The 16,332-nt window shown below is 38.7% G+C and overlaps 1 protein-coding gene across 2 annotated transcripts in view; it reads left to right on the top strand.

The window, feature by feature from the left end:
* The window catches only part of DPP10 (dipeptidyl peptidase like 10), an 876,126-nt gene extending 860,006 nt beyond the window's left edge, over positions 1-16,120 (top strand). Inside the window, exons 20-26 of one of the 2 annotated variants that reach the window (XM_084642969.1) lie at positions 3,976-4,170; positions 5,702-5,756; positions 10,091-10,190; positions 10,874-10,932; positions 11,019-11,091; positions 12,926-12,999; positions 14,484-16,120. In XM_084642969.1, the coding sequence (XP_084499095.1) occupies positions 3,976-4,170; positions 5,702-5,756; positions 10,091-10,190; positions 10,874-10,932; positions 11,019-11,091; positions 12,926-12,999; positions 14,484-14,621 (694 nt within the window). In that variant the 3' untranslated portion in view covers positions 14,622-16,120. The remainder of the gene's footprint in view (positions 1-3,975; positions 4,171-5,701; positions 5,757-10,090; positions 10,191-10,873; positions 10,933-11,018; positions 11,092-12,925; positions 13,000-14,483) is intronic. The other variant, XM_084642968.1, reaches the window with a different exon arrangement.
* Positions 16,121-16,332: the final 212 nt, after the last annotated feature.

Below are 16,332 nucleotides of genomic sequence, written 5' to 3'. Positions count from 1 at the left end.
TTGTATGCAGAGATGGGTATAAATCAAGACCCTGGATCCAAATGCTGCTGCACTTTGGGAAAGATTGGATTGCAATGCAAATTTTGCAGCTCAAGCCCACCTCTAATTGTGAAGTGTGCAATAATGGATCTGATTCCATACTGCAATAATGGTTAGGTGCAGTTTCAATCTGCCGTAGTCCTTTTATATATATTTCAGCATGTGAGTAGCTACAATGGATGGAAAAGTCCATGAATTCAAGAAATGGTGTGGCAAGAGAGGTGATGTACATTGCATTCCCCATTGTATTGAAATAGATTGTGTGTCCATGTTAATGGCTCTTACGGCAGACTTCTTTTTCATACCATACCCCTTTCGGGGTTTGATACAGTCAATCCGTGTCAAAACCAGAGACATTTGGTAGCAAAAGATTTGAAAAGGGACACAAAAACATAATCCATTCTTGTGCTCCAATAGTGGAATTCACCCCTGTGTAAAGGTCTGGCACACCACTTAAGCCTCACTTAAGCCCTATTTTAAGGGCATAAGTGGGACTTAAATGATTCATAGGATATGTCCTGTCCCTCTGCAAAGGGGTGAATTACAGCCCAAATGATTAATGTCATTTGTGTTAGGAGCAGTTAGAGACTCTGAAGCCCTTGTCTGACACTACTGATGCCATTGGGAGTTTTGCACCATCCCGCAGTACAAGTAGGGCAGTACACTATGGTCCCCCGTACTGGCAAGATACTTATAGCTGGTATGGCATACCAGGAAGGGGAGGAGCAGAACGTCCTCCAGCGCAGCCCGTTCCGCGCAGGGTCTCCTCTGTCTGCACAGCAGCCCTGCCGGAAGACAAGGTTGGAGGCGGGACAGCTACGCTGGAGGAGCTGCGGGCATGGAGCTTCCCGGCGGCCCCATGTTCTGCTCCTTATCCAACTCTGGTTCCCAGGAGAGCCCTGTGGTTCAGGGCTCTCCCAGAACCACAGTGGGGAAAGGAGCAGAACCCCCAGTCCTGCCCTTCCACGGAGCTGCGTCTCTTCTGGCTCCATCTGTACAGGAGGACAGGGGTGGGGGCGGGGCTGGGGGAGGTACAGCCCTACCAAAGGACAGGGCTGGGTGGGGTGAGGCTGGGGTAGTACAGCGGCCAGAGACGCTGCTGGCATTCTGCTCCTTTCCCCTGAGACACAGGGCTCTCCTGGGAACCACAGTGGGGAAAGGAGCAGAACATGGGGCCACCAGGCAGTCCCATGCCGGCAGCTCCTCCCGGGGGCTGCTGTACAGATGGAGGAGACCCTGTGGGGAAGGGCTGGGGGTGGTATAGCTGTGTCGGAGGAGCTGTGGGCATGGGTCCACCCAGTGGCCCCATGTTCTGCTCCTTTCGCTGCTGCAGTTCTGAAGTCTCCTGCACAACAGGAGGAGGACAGAGCTCCCCCGCCCCAGTAAGGGGAGTGGATCATGGGGAGGGGACAGGGAGAATCTGGGGGGCCCAGGCTGGGGGCGGGGTGGGGAGGAGTCACATAGAGGATCACATGAGGAGACCACGTGCCCCCCTTGGGGGTGGGGGACACGTACCAGTAAGAAATGGATTCCACTTGCCACATCCCATAGTGGGAGTGGCTTTAAGTGTCCATCACAAACTATTTATGTAGGTTTCAGAGTAACAGCCGTGTTAGTCTGTATTCGCAAAAAGAAAAGGAGTACTTGTGGCACCTTAGAGACTAACCAATTTATTTGAGCATGAGCTATGAAGTGAGCTGTAGCTCACGAAAACTCATGCTCAAATAAATTGGTTAGTCTCTAAGGTGCCACAAGTACTCCTTTTCTTTTATCTATGTAGACATCCTTGAAATAAATTAACACCTGGGAAATACACACCAAAACTAACATGTCAAAGCAACCCATCAAAAACTGCACTGCAAGACATGTGGGATTTAAAGTTTGATGCTCAGAAAACTCAGCCATTTTCTACCAAAAAACAAGCTTCAGGGGGAAAAAAGAGCAGTTTTAGAATCTCACAATATTTTTTTTTTAACTTAAAGCCCCAGCTTTTGAAAGACATGATTATATGAGAATCTCAGGCCTTTTGGTGGCAGAGAAAAGCTTTTAAATGTGACCGATGTGCATCTAAAAACTCAAAAACCAAGAATCCATTTTTTTAATCTCATGGATTTTAAGTCATGATTTTTTGGGGGCCTGACTCATGATTTTTGAGAGTTCGGGTGGGCAATTCTGAAATAGTCAAAAGTAATGAAGAACTGCATGTAGAGTCATAATTAGCTAGACAAGTGCTTTTATGGAAAATTATCTGACTATGAACATTTAGGGTAATATTTTCCTTAAAAACTCATCGTTGCTCTAAATCTGATTCTATTGAAGTCAATAGAAAAACTTCCATGGGAGCAGTTAGACCAACACTGAACGCTTTTGGAAAGCCCATTCTAAATGTTAAATATAAATTGGAAGAGCTTCTGAGTGCCTGTTGCTTTTGTACTTCAATTAATGAAGAAACTGAAATCCTGCCAAGTGGTATTTTCCCACCCAGCTCATATGACATTAAGCGGGGTTTCATGTTTATTGTTTCATAGTTAGCCGTATTGTATGTTAACTCCTTTTAAAAAAACATGCTGTCGTTTTGTCTTCTAAATTAAATTGTTTACTCAAGACACACAAGAATGAAAACCCAAAGGTAATTTATTGATATGCCATTTAAAAATAATTTATCACAAACTTAGTTCCTGAAATTATAGTTACATAAATATGGTAGGTCCTATGTAAATTTGAAAACAGATTTATGTATCATATACATGCTAATTAACAAGTTGTCTGAAAGCGTACCTTGCAGCTGAACTTTCTATTACCCACAGCAAAAATAAAACTGAATAATCAGCCAGCAGAGCCTATGACACAACAGTGATTGAAAGGGCTGTGTTGGTTTTTTTTTCCCTATTTCTACAACTCTTCCAAGCTTAGACTTCTTCAGCAAAATAATAATTTCTGCCTCCATCCTTCTTATACACGAGAATATTCCCATAGACACTCTCCAATCTAATTTCCATACAGCCTGCACAGACACTTTTACATTTTAATTTGCATTCAACTGGCAGATGCAGTCTGCACAGAGGCATTTTGCATTTTTTTTACAACTTCATGGTAGCCTGCTTTCTTATTCTGTGTTTATCTTTGGGAAAAAAAATTGACAAGGCTCCTTTTTAAAACTGACATTTTGTTTTCATTGGAATGAAAAAAGTAAACTTACCTTCAATGAAAAATGCTTATTGTCCCCATAGAAACCTCTTTTCTCCTATTCCTTTCTCTCTTTTCTGCTGTAAAATCTTTATTTTATGACTAAACAATAACAACAACAACAACAAAAACAACTTACCATTCATGCCTGCATCCTTTTGTTGCTAGAACCATTGACAGTGAAAAATAATTTCCCCCAAAATGTACTTAATTCTCCTCTGCAGTCTACTTCACAAAAATCCATTCCAGGATGTGATAATGCAGGTATTTTTGTTTTCTAGGAAAACATCATTCTAAGGAGTATTTTATTTCTTGTTCAGTTATCAGGCTGCAATAATGATTTTTCCCTTTTGTCACCCTATAGCATCTTAACAAATTCTAAAATGGAATTTCCAGAATTCAAATAACCAGAAGGCATAATGTTAATTTCGGGATCACTCTATGTAAAGCACGTGGTTCATTTTCCTACCTTGTTTCTGCAAAAATTATCCAAGTATCCCACCTACTGCATGGCATTATCGTCATAGTGGGTTTGCTTTATGCAGTTCAACAAATTATTTTGCTTACTGCTGCCATGAGGGATAAGAACACCGGTTAATGTGATGGTATAGATTAAGCTGACAGTAATTCAACTGGGTTGCACAAACTGACTGAACTCTGCTGTCTAGGTTAAATAAAATATTGAAGTACTGCAAAGTGTATCACATTGTCAATAGTCTGTGTTTGTGTCTGGTGTGTTGGTATTTACAGTGATGAAGATCCAGGCAGCCAGTTGGTTACAGATAAGTTTCACGTTGACTGGGATTCGGTGCTTGTCAACTCTGATAATGTCATCGTAGCTCGATTTGATGGCAGAGGGAGTGGATTTCAAGGCCTTAAAATTCTACAGGAAGTCCATCGTTGCTTAGGTTCAGTGGAAGTGAAGGACCAAATAGCAGCTGTAGAGTACGTATGTGCAAACTTTTCTTCTATTTTAATCCATTTTTACTTTGATGAATAGACACATTTAACTGAAAATTTCCAGCTATTACTGGTCTCCGTTTGCAGAATGAAATATGGTAAATGCTTATCTTTAGTGCAGTAGCACGTTTCGAAACATTAGGCTTTTCATTGCAAAGTGTGATTCAATGAATAAAAAATCAAAGGGAAAAATGTTTTGGATTGATGTTCCTCTTTGATAAAGTTGTCCTTCCGGGCCTAATCTAAATATGAAATCTAATCTAGTTTACATATTTTTCTAGCGTCCTTAGAAAAATGACTCATGGCATGATATACAGTGCTTCATTACAAGTGAAATATAACGTCTTAGACATATAGGGTCAGATTCTGTTCTCACTTAAATCACTGTAGATCTGGAGTGACTACACTAAATCACCAGAATTACAATAATGTAAATGCAAGCAGAATTTGGCCAAAGGGTTTATTATCCTCTCACTTGATCATCAGTCTTAGCATGGGTAACTCCATTGCCTGCAACAGAGTTACTGCAGATTTATACCAATTTAAGTAAGAAGAGAATCAGGCCCCTACTATATATTTACATGTAAAAATATGATAACACTTTTTATTAAGGGACCACTCCTCTCGTTGATTGCATGGTATTTTAGAAATGGACGGATTATTACCTACATTCATGTACGAGGTATGTTCATGTATTGGTTGAACAATTTTAGAATGACATGTTTTACATTTCTGAAAGTCATCTGTAATCCCTGAAGACAATGAAAACATTAACTGCCTACAGGTCAAATGGCTTTGCATCTCTGAAATAGGAGTGGAGTTGCAAAGATGTTGAGTGGAAGGACTCTGTCCTCCATATGCAGACAGAAAGCTTCACAAAGTGCCTCACAGGCTCTTGAAAGTAGCAGCATGCTTCTTCCCGCCTCCCTAACCCCCTTCCCTTGCTACCACACACTGGCAGATCTGCAGAGTGGGGAAGGGACCATAGTCACATTCCCAACTGGGTGAATGAGGCCTCCTTTGGGACATGGAGCTCTAATAAGCAGTCTAATTGGCTCCATATCTTAATTTTAAGAGTTCTTCTAAATCAGAGTTCTGCATTCATGAGTTCAGAGTCATTACTCTGTCTTTTATCTGGTTTCTGTGGGTGCACCACTGGGCAGGAGGGTATGCCAGGTGGCCCTGAGAGTTCTTTCTCTCTTGATGCTATTAAGAAGCAGACAGAAGTTTTCCTGAAATTTGTAGTCTCTCTTCTCTATACTGTATTATCCTTCTGAAAGCACAGTTGATGAATTACCTCTGTGGGAGGATTCATAATTTTGATCATTGCCAAAACACAAGTACTGTAGCGTAGGGATCTGAAAGCAAACTGCAAGACTTCACTAAAATAAAATAGTTCTTATTTGAACTCTTAAAAATCTGTTTCTCACTTAGTTTATCACAATTCTTTCTTCTACAAATAACCCACTCCACACATATGACTCTCCAGAATGTAACATTTCTCTTTTTCTTATAGGTCATTACTGAAACAACCATTCATCGATCCTAACCGACTGAGCATATTTGGAAAGGTAACTTACAAAAATAGCAGGAGGACACTGTCAATTTTAAAATCATTTGTTGCAAACAGATTGATTTACGTATTTTGCAAATAACCATTTTTGTTACTAACAATGAAAATCACATTTACTTGTCATTATTGAATGTTGATTCAATTTTTTTCTCATATTGAACAATTAGCAGCTAACAAGTCAGTTTCACTTTTCTTTATAGTAACTTTCACTTTCAGTTCCTACTGTTGCAAAATATGCTGCTCATATACTGCAAGGGAAAATGTTAATTGTTGAGGGGAAAAAACTTTTTTTCCATTGGAAGTTTTTAAAATAAATATGTGGAAACGTTTCTTTTGGTCTTAGTTTCTGTAAAAGCTCATTTCTTGTACAATTTAAATTCTAATCCATATTTAAGTTGACAGTGTCCCTTTAATACACAATTTATATGCAGACATTTTTAGCTTTTTGAGTTATTTGAGATAAGATCCTAGAGTGTTGACTAGCGTCCTTTTTTGTGCCATCTCTTAGAAGTCTCCCTTTTGCTGTTTTGTCAGCTGTTTAGCAATGTTATATGCTGTTGTCTCTGGCATCATACAGACCCAGGTAAAGGTTTAACCTTTAGCAAAAAGTTAAAGAGAATCTTAATTATCTCACTTGAAACGAGCTTTTAGACGTTTAACACAAGACAAGCTGTATCTTTTGGAAACTGACATTTGTTCCTTTGTGATATTTAGTTTTAAAATGTTACCTTGAAAATGTCAATATTTTGTGTCTTTAATACTTTAAAATTCCACAGTGAAAACAAACAAACAATCAAACCACAGCTTCTAATATATATAGGCACCATGGTCATCAGTTATTGAAGCAGTATGTATTCACTATGAAACCCCTAAATTCTAATCCCCATTCTGCTACTGTCTTGCTGTGGCTGTAGGCAAGCCATTTAACCTCTGAGTCTCACTTTGGCTGTCTGTCAGATGGGGATGATAATACTTCCTCGGAGCTAGCATTGTGGGAATTAGTTAATGGCTGTGCAGCCTAGTGAAAATAAAGTGCTGACTATTATTATTGTTCCACATGCAACAAGACCTTCCTCTCCAAACACATGACCTCCTAGTGTACCACTTAAGATGAAAGAAACTATTTCTGTCAAAAGTTCAATAGCATCTGAGTTTATACTTTGTTTGGAGGCTAGCCACAAAAAAAGAAAACATTTTCAAGTAAAGCAGGTTGGGGATTTTCCAACAAGATGTTTAGTAAAAATATGCAGATTCATCAACCTGAAATGTTTCACAGCACATTTTGTAGGCAGGACCAGCCTCATGATTCTGTGAGAGTCCGGGCAGTCAGCCTCTCCATTTTGTTTCAGGAAAAACATGAACTGAAATGGTTTGATTTTTTTTCCTAAATGATTTTTTTTATTTCCTTTCAGAGGAAATTGTCTAGCTTTTGTTCTGTAATGGAAAAAAAAAACAATGTTATCGACATTTCACAATTTCCAACAGAAGGGACATTCTGAGTGTTGACCAGCTCTATTTCCAACTAATGAAATGTAAGCATGACTGACTTCATCCACTAGGGGTGCACATCTCTCTTTGAGGAGTACTTGTGGCACCTTAGAGAGTAACAAGTTTATGTGGGCATAAGCTTGCGTGGGCTAAAACCCACTTCATCAGATGCATGCGGTGGAAAATACATATAAGATATATATACACAGAGAACATGAAAAAATGGACGTTGCCATACCAACTGTAATGAGACTAATCAATTAAGGTGGCTATTACCAGCAGGAGAAAAAAAAGTTTGCCTTCAACCATATGAAACATTGTTGACTAAGAAAATTTCTTTTTCTTTTATATGCAATACATTTTTGATGATCTGACTAAGGAAGTGAACAGAAGATGCCCTTTGCTGAAAGAGTAAGAGGATTGTGTGGATTACCTATGCTGATCTCAACCCAGTTGGACGCACACATATTGCTCTCCTGGAGCTCTCCATCATCCTTGAATGTTATAACATGCTTTTGAGCTACTCAGAACAAAGTCTTGACAAATTCCACAATATAAACTACTAGCAGTAATAACAAAAACAGTTGAAATATCAAGAGGGCAAAGTGTAAAAAACAAACACCTCTGTCTATCAGGCAGCCCACCAAAACTATCTTGCTCACTTGCAGGAAAGTTACACACCTTACCGACAAAGTACATCAGAAGAGTCTCTCTTAATTGTTACATATCAAATTGAGATGATATATAGTTTACAACTTTCCATCATGGAAATTGAAAATAAGCTTGAAAGTATGACTGTGTAGCTAACCAACTTGTGGAAAATTTGGTAGTAGAGGTGAAGCCACAGAAATTTAACTAAGAACAGGAAGTCCAGATTCTTAAATCATAAAATACCAACTAAATATTGTATAACCATTGAAGGAAACTATACATGTTATATGTCTGCCCGGGGAATCCTGGCTGGAAGCAAAGGCACAACCCCAAAGAAAAATATTCCCAACAGAACTAAACTGGGTTGTTAATGGAGACAAGGTATAAATTTTGAATAAGTTGGCAATACCTATCTAGAATTAAATTTGTGCTGTGAAACTACTGCAAAAAGTACAAGCAGAATATTAAACAAATGGCCAAGAAAAAGAGAACCTGGAGGCAGAAAGAAGTTATTGTTCCCTTCAGCTCTTTGAATTATACAAGTTACTGGCACCCACATCAACATTCTCTCTTCGCCAAAATCTTTTTCTATGTGTGGGCAATTTTGTGTTGTCTTTCGCAATTTAGGCTAGGATTTCTATGAGAATTGGGCACCTAATTCTCTTAGGCTTTTTCAAAAATCCCAGTATTATTCTCTATTTTCTTCTCTGTACCCAGTTAGCATTGACAAAGTTCTGAGCCCAAGAACACACTTTTTGATTTATCTCTTTTTCCTTAACTAAGATTTAGCAAAGTTTTTAAAATGCTCCGAGAATTCCAGAAAGATTAACTTTTTTTATTAACCATTTTAGAAATGAAGAAAAGGATATAGAAAATCATCTCAATAAGACGTAAATGAACCCTTTCTCCATTACTTTTTCATTGTTCAGTGCCCTTCTGCTGGATTAATTTTTACAGAGAATTATCATGCAAAAAAAAAATCCACCTTCAGCAGGGCAATTTTCTAGCAATAATCAAGAGAGAAAAGATAACAGCCCTTCTAAGAGAAACACAATGAATATAGTAAAAGCATTAAACCTGGACTGCAGGACATTGAACTCCATCTTTTAAGATTCTGGAGTTAATCTACAAGCATTTCATGTAGATTGTCATATTCATCGGAAACAAAACCCTGGTGGATAGTCTCAAATAAGAGGACTCCTGTTCACACTTCTCTTCTGCATACCACCTTATCCCACCAATAGAAGATGGATTTCAGACATTCCGCACGAAGTGCCTTTCAGGGTGGTGAGATGTGAAGAGGTGTCTTAAACCTCATCTTGGCACTCCTCTGATCTTGCAGATGCTCTGTGCAGGCCATTCCCCCTGTACTGCAGTGCAGCAGCCTGAGGGCTGCTCGAACACATGCTACCCTAGCCACAGAAATGCAGAGCATTGAACTTACTGGCCACCTTTCTTCTAGCCACATCTCCTTTTGGCAAGGTCGGCGGAATGCTTATGGCAGGATATATCAGCTGAGAGTCTCCAGCGCACACACTGTGATCTCTGCTCCTTTTAAGGCAGCACTTGAGCTAGTTTCTGTGGGGCAAAGTGTACCAGAGAATCTGACCCTCTCTAAGGGGCATGCGACAATGTGTCAAGCAGAAATCCCCATGGAAGGCAATGGGAATCCATCTGTGAAGACTGAAGTTTAGAGAGAGGACAGGTGACAGCTCTCCCTTCTTCCTTAGCCTCAATCTATAGCCTCAGTGTTTACCTAGAAATAAGTAAAAAATCTTCACAAAATACATTAATGTAAACAAAAATTCTCCTCTCTAAGCACTGTCTCTGACGCACTTACCTTCAGTTTTTCTATTTGTATCACTCGCCAGTTCTTCTGCAGGCTGAGGGCTAGTCTGCACAATGAGACTATGGTATCTTAAATTAAAATATACCTCTTCTTATTATTATTATTAAAAAAATCATAAATTATAACATATTTTTAAAGCCTCAGGCTTCATAGCAAGACAGAACTGCCACACCTTTTCTCACACTTCATTCGTAGGTTTTTAATTCACGCTAAAGCAATAGTTGCAGGTGTAAATACTGTGGAATGACATGACAAAGGTAGCATGATACTCTTTAACTTCATCTATATTAAGGAACAATGAACAAGAACAAACAAACTGCAAATCATGTTATCTGGTTTAATAGGGATATGGTGGATACATTGCATCAATGATCCTGAAATCCAATGAAAGACTTTTTAAATGTGGAGCCGTTATTGCACCAATCACAGACATGAAGTTGTATGGTGAGTGTTTCCCATCCTGCCATTTTATTAAATGATTTCCTTAAAATATCTGTACAGCAGATCTGTAACTCAGGTTAACTAAGTTCAGGTAGTGTAGTGGAACTGTATTAAAACTAGGCAAATTGGACATATGGTTCCAATTTTAAAATGAAGATAATTAATGACTGGAGCAATTAAGCACAGGATGTGCTAGATTCTCCATCACTTAGAGGTCTTTAAGATTTTTCAAAAGAAAGTAAGGGATTAGGTGTCGCATTCTCCATAAATCAGTGGAAGTTGGGTACCTAAAGCTCTTAGGCCCCTTTAAAAATCCCAACCTAAATGAATATTGGATGTCTTTCTAACAGATATGAGGTGAAATCTTGGCCCCATTTAAGTCAGTGGCAAAGCTCTAATTGACTTCAACCAGGCCAGGCTTTCACCATGCTTTGGTTCAATCACAATATATTGGGCTTAGTGCAGGAACTGTTGGGTAGAGTTCTGTGGCCTGCGTTATGCAGTGGTCAGACTAGATGATTATAGTGCTCCCTCTTGGCCTTAAAGTCTATTAATCTCTTTTCAAGATGAAGATACTTGCCATCTTTATGGCTTAACAAGCTTCTGCTGGCTTTTAACCAGAAATAAAGATTTTTAAAAATGGAATTTATCTTGATTAACTCTGAATTTCCTGTTTTCCTTTGTAGCTTCAGCTTTTTCAGAAAGATACCTTGGCATTCCATCTAAAGAGGAAAATACATATCAGGTAAGTTATTTTAACAAGTAATTAAAAGTAATGGTTTGGCTTTTAAAATATACTGCAATTACATTGTGTGTGTTCATTTTTAATAGGCATCCAGTGTACTGCACAATATTCATGGTTTAAAAGAAGAGAATTTGCTAATAGTTCATGGGACAGCCGATAGTAAGTATTTATAAATGCAATTACATTTGTAGGTACAGCCTGTAATACACAGCTGCTCAAAGAAAGATTATGTATGTAGTAAGAATACACATTTTGATACCGTTCATCTTCGTCTCCCTTCTAGTAGAATTGTCCATCCAAAGAGACCTGATTGTCAGTTTCAGTTGCCAATTGTAAATCTAAATGGGTGACATTTTCCTTTGCTACCTATTTGTAACTCTTAGCTGCTGTATGTTCTAATTTGTTTAAATCTGGTGAAGCAGGATGTTGCTAGTGAAAGGCACTGTATCAATTATTAATAAGGTGACATACATTTTTAAGTCTTTTAAATTAATCCTGGTTTTGTGATGGAAAGCATAATAAATGTCAGCGTAATCAGTGATAAACAGTACCTTTCAGTAAATTAACGCTTTGGCTAATTAATTAAACTGTAACAATGGGGAATCCTTAAGCTATTTAGGGCTAGATGGTAATTTGCTCTTGAGCATAGTCAATGGAGTTAACACCAATATAACATGTATATGAGTGAAACCAGAACCAGGCGCAGCTGGAAATCCAGGGGTGTCAGGCAGCAAAGAATTTGGCCTGTGCTAGTTGACAAGCAGTTTTCTTTTAGTATATTTTGCTGTTCATGATAAAGGGGTAAATAGTGACTTGGATTCCAAGCCCATCTAGGGTACTAAATTGCATTTTATGCCTTGCACAGCCTACCTAGATCACATACATGTTTGCTCTGCTCCTCTCAGAACAGGTAGGTGGGGAGGAATGGAAATGGACAGAGTCAATGTGCTGATCGACCTGGCAGAACTGGCATGGGAGACTTGGAATTTGCTGCTGGTATAGGCCAACAGCAAAGTACTACCCCTCTGTCTTCCAGACCAAAGGGGAATTAGGGAGGGAATTATGTCTGTAAGAGGTGTCTGAGCAGCACAGTGCTTTCCAGGGACGACTCCTGGGTTTGAGTAGTTTGTGCACCCTCTTCTTCAGGACGGTGCCTAGTAATACAGTCTAGCTAGTCCATCAGTACTTACTGAATCCTAGTTTCATGTTTACTCTGAATGAAGCAAACACAAGCATGGACCCAGAGCTGCATGTTTGTACCACCATGAAGTTTAGATTATTAAAATAACATTACAAAAGGCTTATTTCCTAAATGAACGCAGTCTCTTACAATCCTGTGCAAACAATAGAAAATCAGACATACTGTCATTTAATACACGGACAAACATTAATTGCATTTGAATACTCCAGTGCTACTCACCTTCAAACTATTTCGGTCCTTGCTAAGCAATGGATGAAAAATAAGAATTCCTACGTAGTACCCAGAAAGTATACTGTATTACAGTGCTGTCCATCACTGCAGCACTATTGTTATTTACTACGGTATGTATCTCAGGTGCAGTCAGAAAGCGTATGTCTACATTGCAATCATTGGTATGACTGCAGCATGTGTAGACATACTTGAGCTAGTTTTGATCTAACTAGCTCAAATAACAATAGCAGTGAATCCATGACAATACAGGCAATAGTATGGGCTGTACAAGCCTACCTGGGACAGGACCCTGAGTATGTACTCGATCAGCCAGCCCATGCTGCTGCTGTTTTAATTCCAGCGGGGTAGATCAAATCAAGCTTGGGAGTGTCTAAATGTGCTGCAATTATGCTTCTGATTGCAGTGTAGATAGACCTTAATCAACTGCAAATCTGGTAGCAGTTTGCCACATAACTTCAACCAAAAAGTTTCTTTATCTAAAAGGAAAATAAATAAATACAATTAATAAATAAGTACGATAATAATGTTGTTCACTAATATGTAGATGTTATTGTCTTGTAGCTAAAGTCCATTTCCAACACTCAGCAGAACTAATTAAACATCTAATAAAAGCTGGAGTGAATTACACTATGCAGGTATGTAATGCTCAGGTGTCTCTCACAGGTGCATTGTTCAGTGTTTAATCTCATTTTGCTTTTTCTTACCTATACTTATCTATGTAGGGGCTCTTTGGATAACTTGTAGTCTCGCACACCACCACCCCCATCAGTGACGGTCGTGGAGACTGTCTCCTGGGCTATTTGCATTCCCACAGACCAGGTCCCTTCCCATTTGGGAGCCCTGGTACCACTTTCCCCTGGTACCACTTTCCACGACCGTCACTGATGGGGGGGTGGTGTGCGAGACTACAAATGGAAGGGATGGGAGGTATCCAGGAAACACTGTCTGTTAAGATGTGATTCATATAATGGAAGTGTTTCAGAACTTCTGATCTAGAGCATTCACTTTCTTCGCCAAGGATCTGATCCCCTCCTCCATGGCTGCAGAGGGCCCTATTCAAAGGCACTAGTCAGCTCTGCTGCCCTAAGAGTAAAGGTGTCCATGTGCAGACACCTCTGCAGAAACGGCGCGGGAAAGGGAGTTGGCAGGATATTTTGGGGACATAGATTGTGCTCTGTTTTTATACAGGACCTAGTACATTGTAGCTTCTAATGGAAACAAGTAATACATGATTATATTTCTCCCTTCCACCCACAGATAAAGACCCTGGATATAGTACTCCAAGCATTGGGATGGAGCAGTGGCCACTGTGCTCTGAGGAAGTGGGGGTGGGGTGGGGTGGGGCAGGAATTCCTGTCCTACGGGTCACTCTGCATCTCTGTAGCAACTCACCTGTGGTTACTCAAGCTGAGCTCTCTGGCCTGGATTTCCCTCTCAAATCCTGAAGTCTCTTCTCTGTCCTTGCGGCAAAGAGTCCTGTAGCACCTTATAGACTAACAGACATATTGGAACATAAGCTTTCGTGGGTGAATACCTACTTCTTCAGATCACATGCATCTGACGAAGTGGGTATTCACCCACGAAAGCTTATGCTCCAATACATCCGTTAGCCTATAAGGTGCCACAGGACTCTTAGTCTGGATCTTTAGAAGCGGCAAATATGGCTACCCCTCTGATTCTTCTCTATCCTTGCACAGGAAAAGCGCCCATTATCTGGGGGCTGAGGAGACTACAGTGGTTATTTATGTTCACCATGAGGGAAGGTGTGAGGCTTTGGATGAGGTAGAGAAATAGTAACACCTATGAAAAGGTCTTCCGTTGAATACTTCCTTTGGCTGCACTGAAAATCCCAGCCAGAAATGCTTTTCTGAACACAATATCTGAGCATAGGCTTTTATGGCTAAAGATCACGATGCAGTCATTTAGTGCTGGTTTTGAATCCCAATCAAATGAATTTTGCTTTGAAGTTTATCACTTTCATTGATACCATAAAACTATTTAACATAGTCATTCTGTTGTCAACTGAAAAGCTTTGAAAGTCAGACTGAAAAAATTAGAGCCCTAAATATCTGAACTGATTTTTTTTAAGACTGTTTACTTTCTCCTTTTCCTCTGCTAGATCTACCCAGATGAAGGTCATAACATTGCATCTGAGAAAAGCAAATATCACCTTTACAGCACAATCCTTGGGTTTTTTAGTGCTTGTTTAAAGGAGGAAGCCCCAATTTTACCACAGGAACCTGAAGAGGATGAATAAGGAAGCCTGTTTGTACAGTACTGAAGGGAGACTTACTTTGAGGCTCAATAAAACCTTAAATAAAAGTGACTGTAAGATTGCAGATTCTGCAGAAGCTCAAGGGCAGCTAAAGGATATAACAGTGGAACAGCACATTTAGAGACACTGAGCTAATAAACTGGAATTTGAATACAAATCCAAACATATTACCGAGGGACAAAACCTATACCTTTGTGGATGGACAACGGTTGGTTACAGTTTCCTGGACAAACTTAGTTTTGCATAAGTGTAGAGTTAGTGCATGTTTATTATGTTAAGCCTCACTGTCTGTTCTGTAAGTAGTTGCTCTGTTTTTAATTTAAATGCACATCTTTATCCATTTTTGCATTATGCTCTACCAATCATAAATATTAAGGCCACTTATATTTTAAAAGGTGAGTTGCAATCTAATACTTTACTGTAACATTACAATAAGTGCAATTCCTTTCCTGCCTATTAAGCATAAGAAAGCATTGAGTTAATAAAGGATGTGATATTTTCTATAGTTTCTGTTTAAAGGGAAAATATTGTCCAGTGGGTCATATAACATAAGTGTAGAAACTTATTTTATTTTTATTTGTTTTAATTTCAGACATTTATTACTGTTATTGTACCTATTAGTAACCAGTAAGGGCATTTTTGGGAGTGCTCTCTTGGTCTTTATGTATATACACATGACTTCCTAAGCAGAAAATCTTTGTATGCTTGAATAATTTTTCAAGCCATAATTAACAGCTGTGTTTTAACAATGTCTGCAGTTGAAATACTTCCCCAATGCCAAATGTATCATTTCCATAAGAAATGTTTGGGTTGTGTTTTGGTATTGTTTATAGTAGTTAATAGTCTGCTGGTTACACTCTAATTTTAGAATATGCTACTTTGTCAGATGTAAATTAGATACATAAATATTAAATTATAGTTTCAGATAAAGAAATTTTATTAACAACATAATGCCATTGAGTAATATTTTACCCTAAAAAAGAAATCTTTGCTCAGATTCCATTCTAATTTCTGTGGCAGTAGCAGGTAACTGGAACAGCCTGTCAGTTTTTATTTGGTATTCCACAGCTGCTCATCAAGAAGGATTTACATTCAACAGTGTTACGAAGAAATGAAGTATTTCATCCATGGCCAAGGAAGCTCCTGACAAATGAAATTTTGTTATTTTATTCAGATGGAGATACCAAAATGCATCCATTTATTTGTCAAGGTTAATTACAGCACTAGAAATTGACATTACGAAATAAACAAAGCAGTCAACATAGGTCATCAGAATATTAACATCAACGATTGAAATCAAACATTATGTTCATTTAATATTAGATATGTTCCAGAAGGTATCTGAAGGCTCTTGACAAATGCTGTGCAACACACATAAATACTATGTAATTTTTTCTCTGGATATTATTTATTAATGCTTTTCTATGTGATTAGGATTTCATTTCTTGCGAGATTAAAATTAACATAATCAACATAATTTTTGGAAAGTAATTTACACTATTTAAAATGCAAAGTTTTGCATATTTTATGAAGAATTAAAATTGTTTTTAAGGTATATTGAAATTCATCTGAAGCTTTTTAATCAATATTTTCTTCTGGAATATTTTCTTCTTTGACTGCTAGAGTTTTTTCTGATGCAAATAGTTAAGTTGTCTGAAAGATGGTTTTATGGAGCACTTAAAAGTATTTGTTA

This window comes from Lepidochelys olivacea (genome assembly GCF_965140295.1).
Source record: "Lepidochelys olivacea isolate rLepOli2 genome assembly, chromosome: 11".
Classification (NCBI taxonomy): Eukaryota; Metazoa; Chordata; order Testudines; family Cheloniidae; genus Lepidochelys; species Lepidochelys olivacea.
Note: the sequence above shows the minus strand (reverse complement) of the source record. Positions and strands in the feature narration are given on the sequence as shown.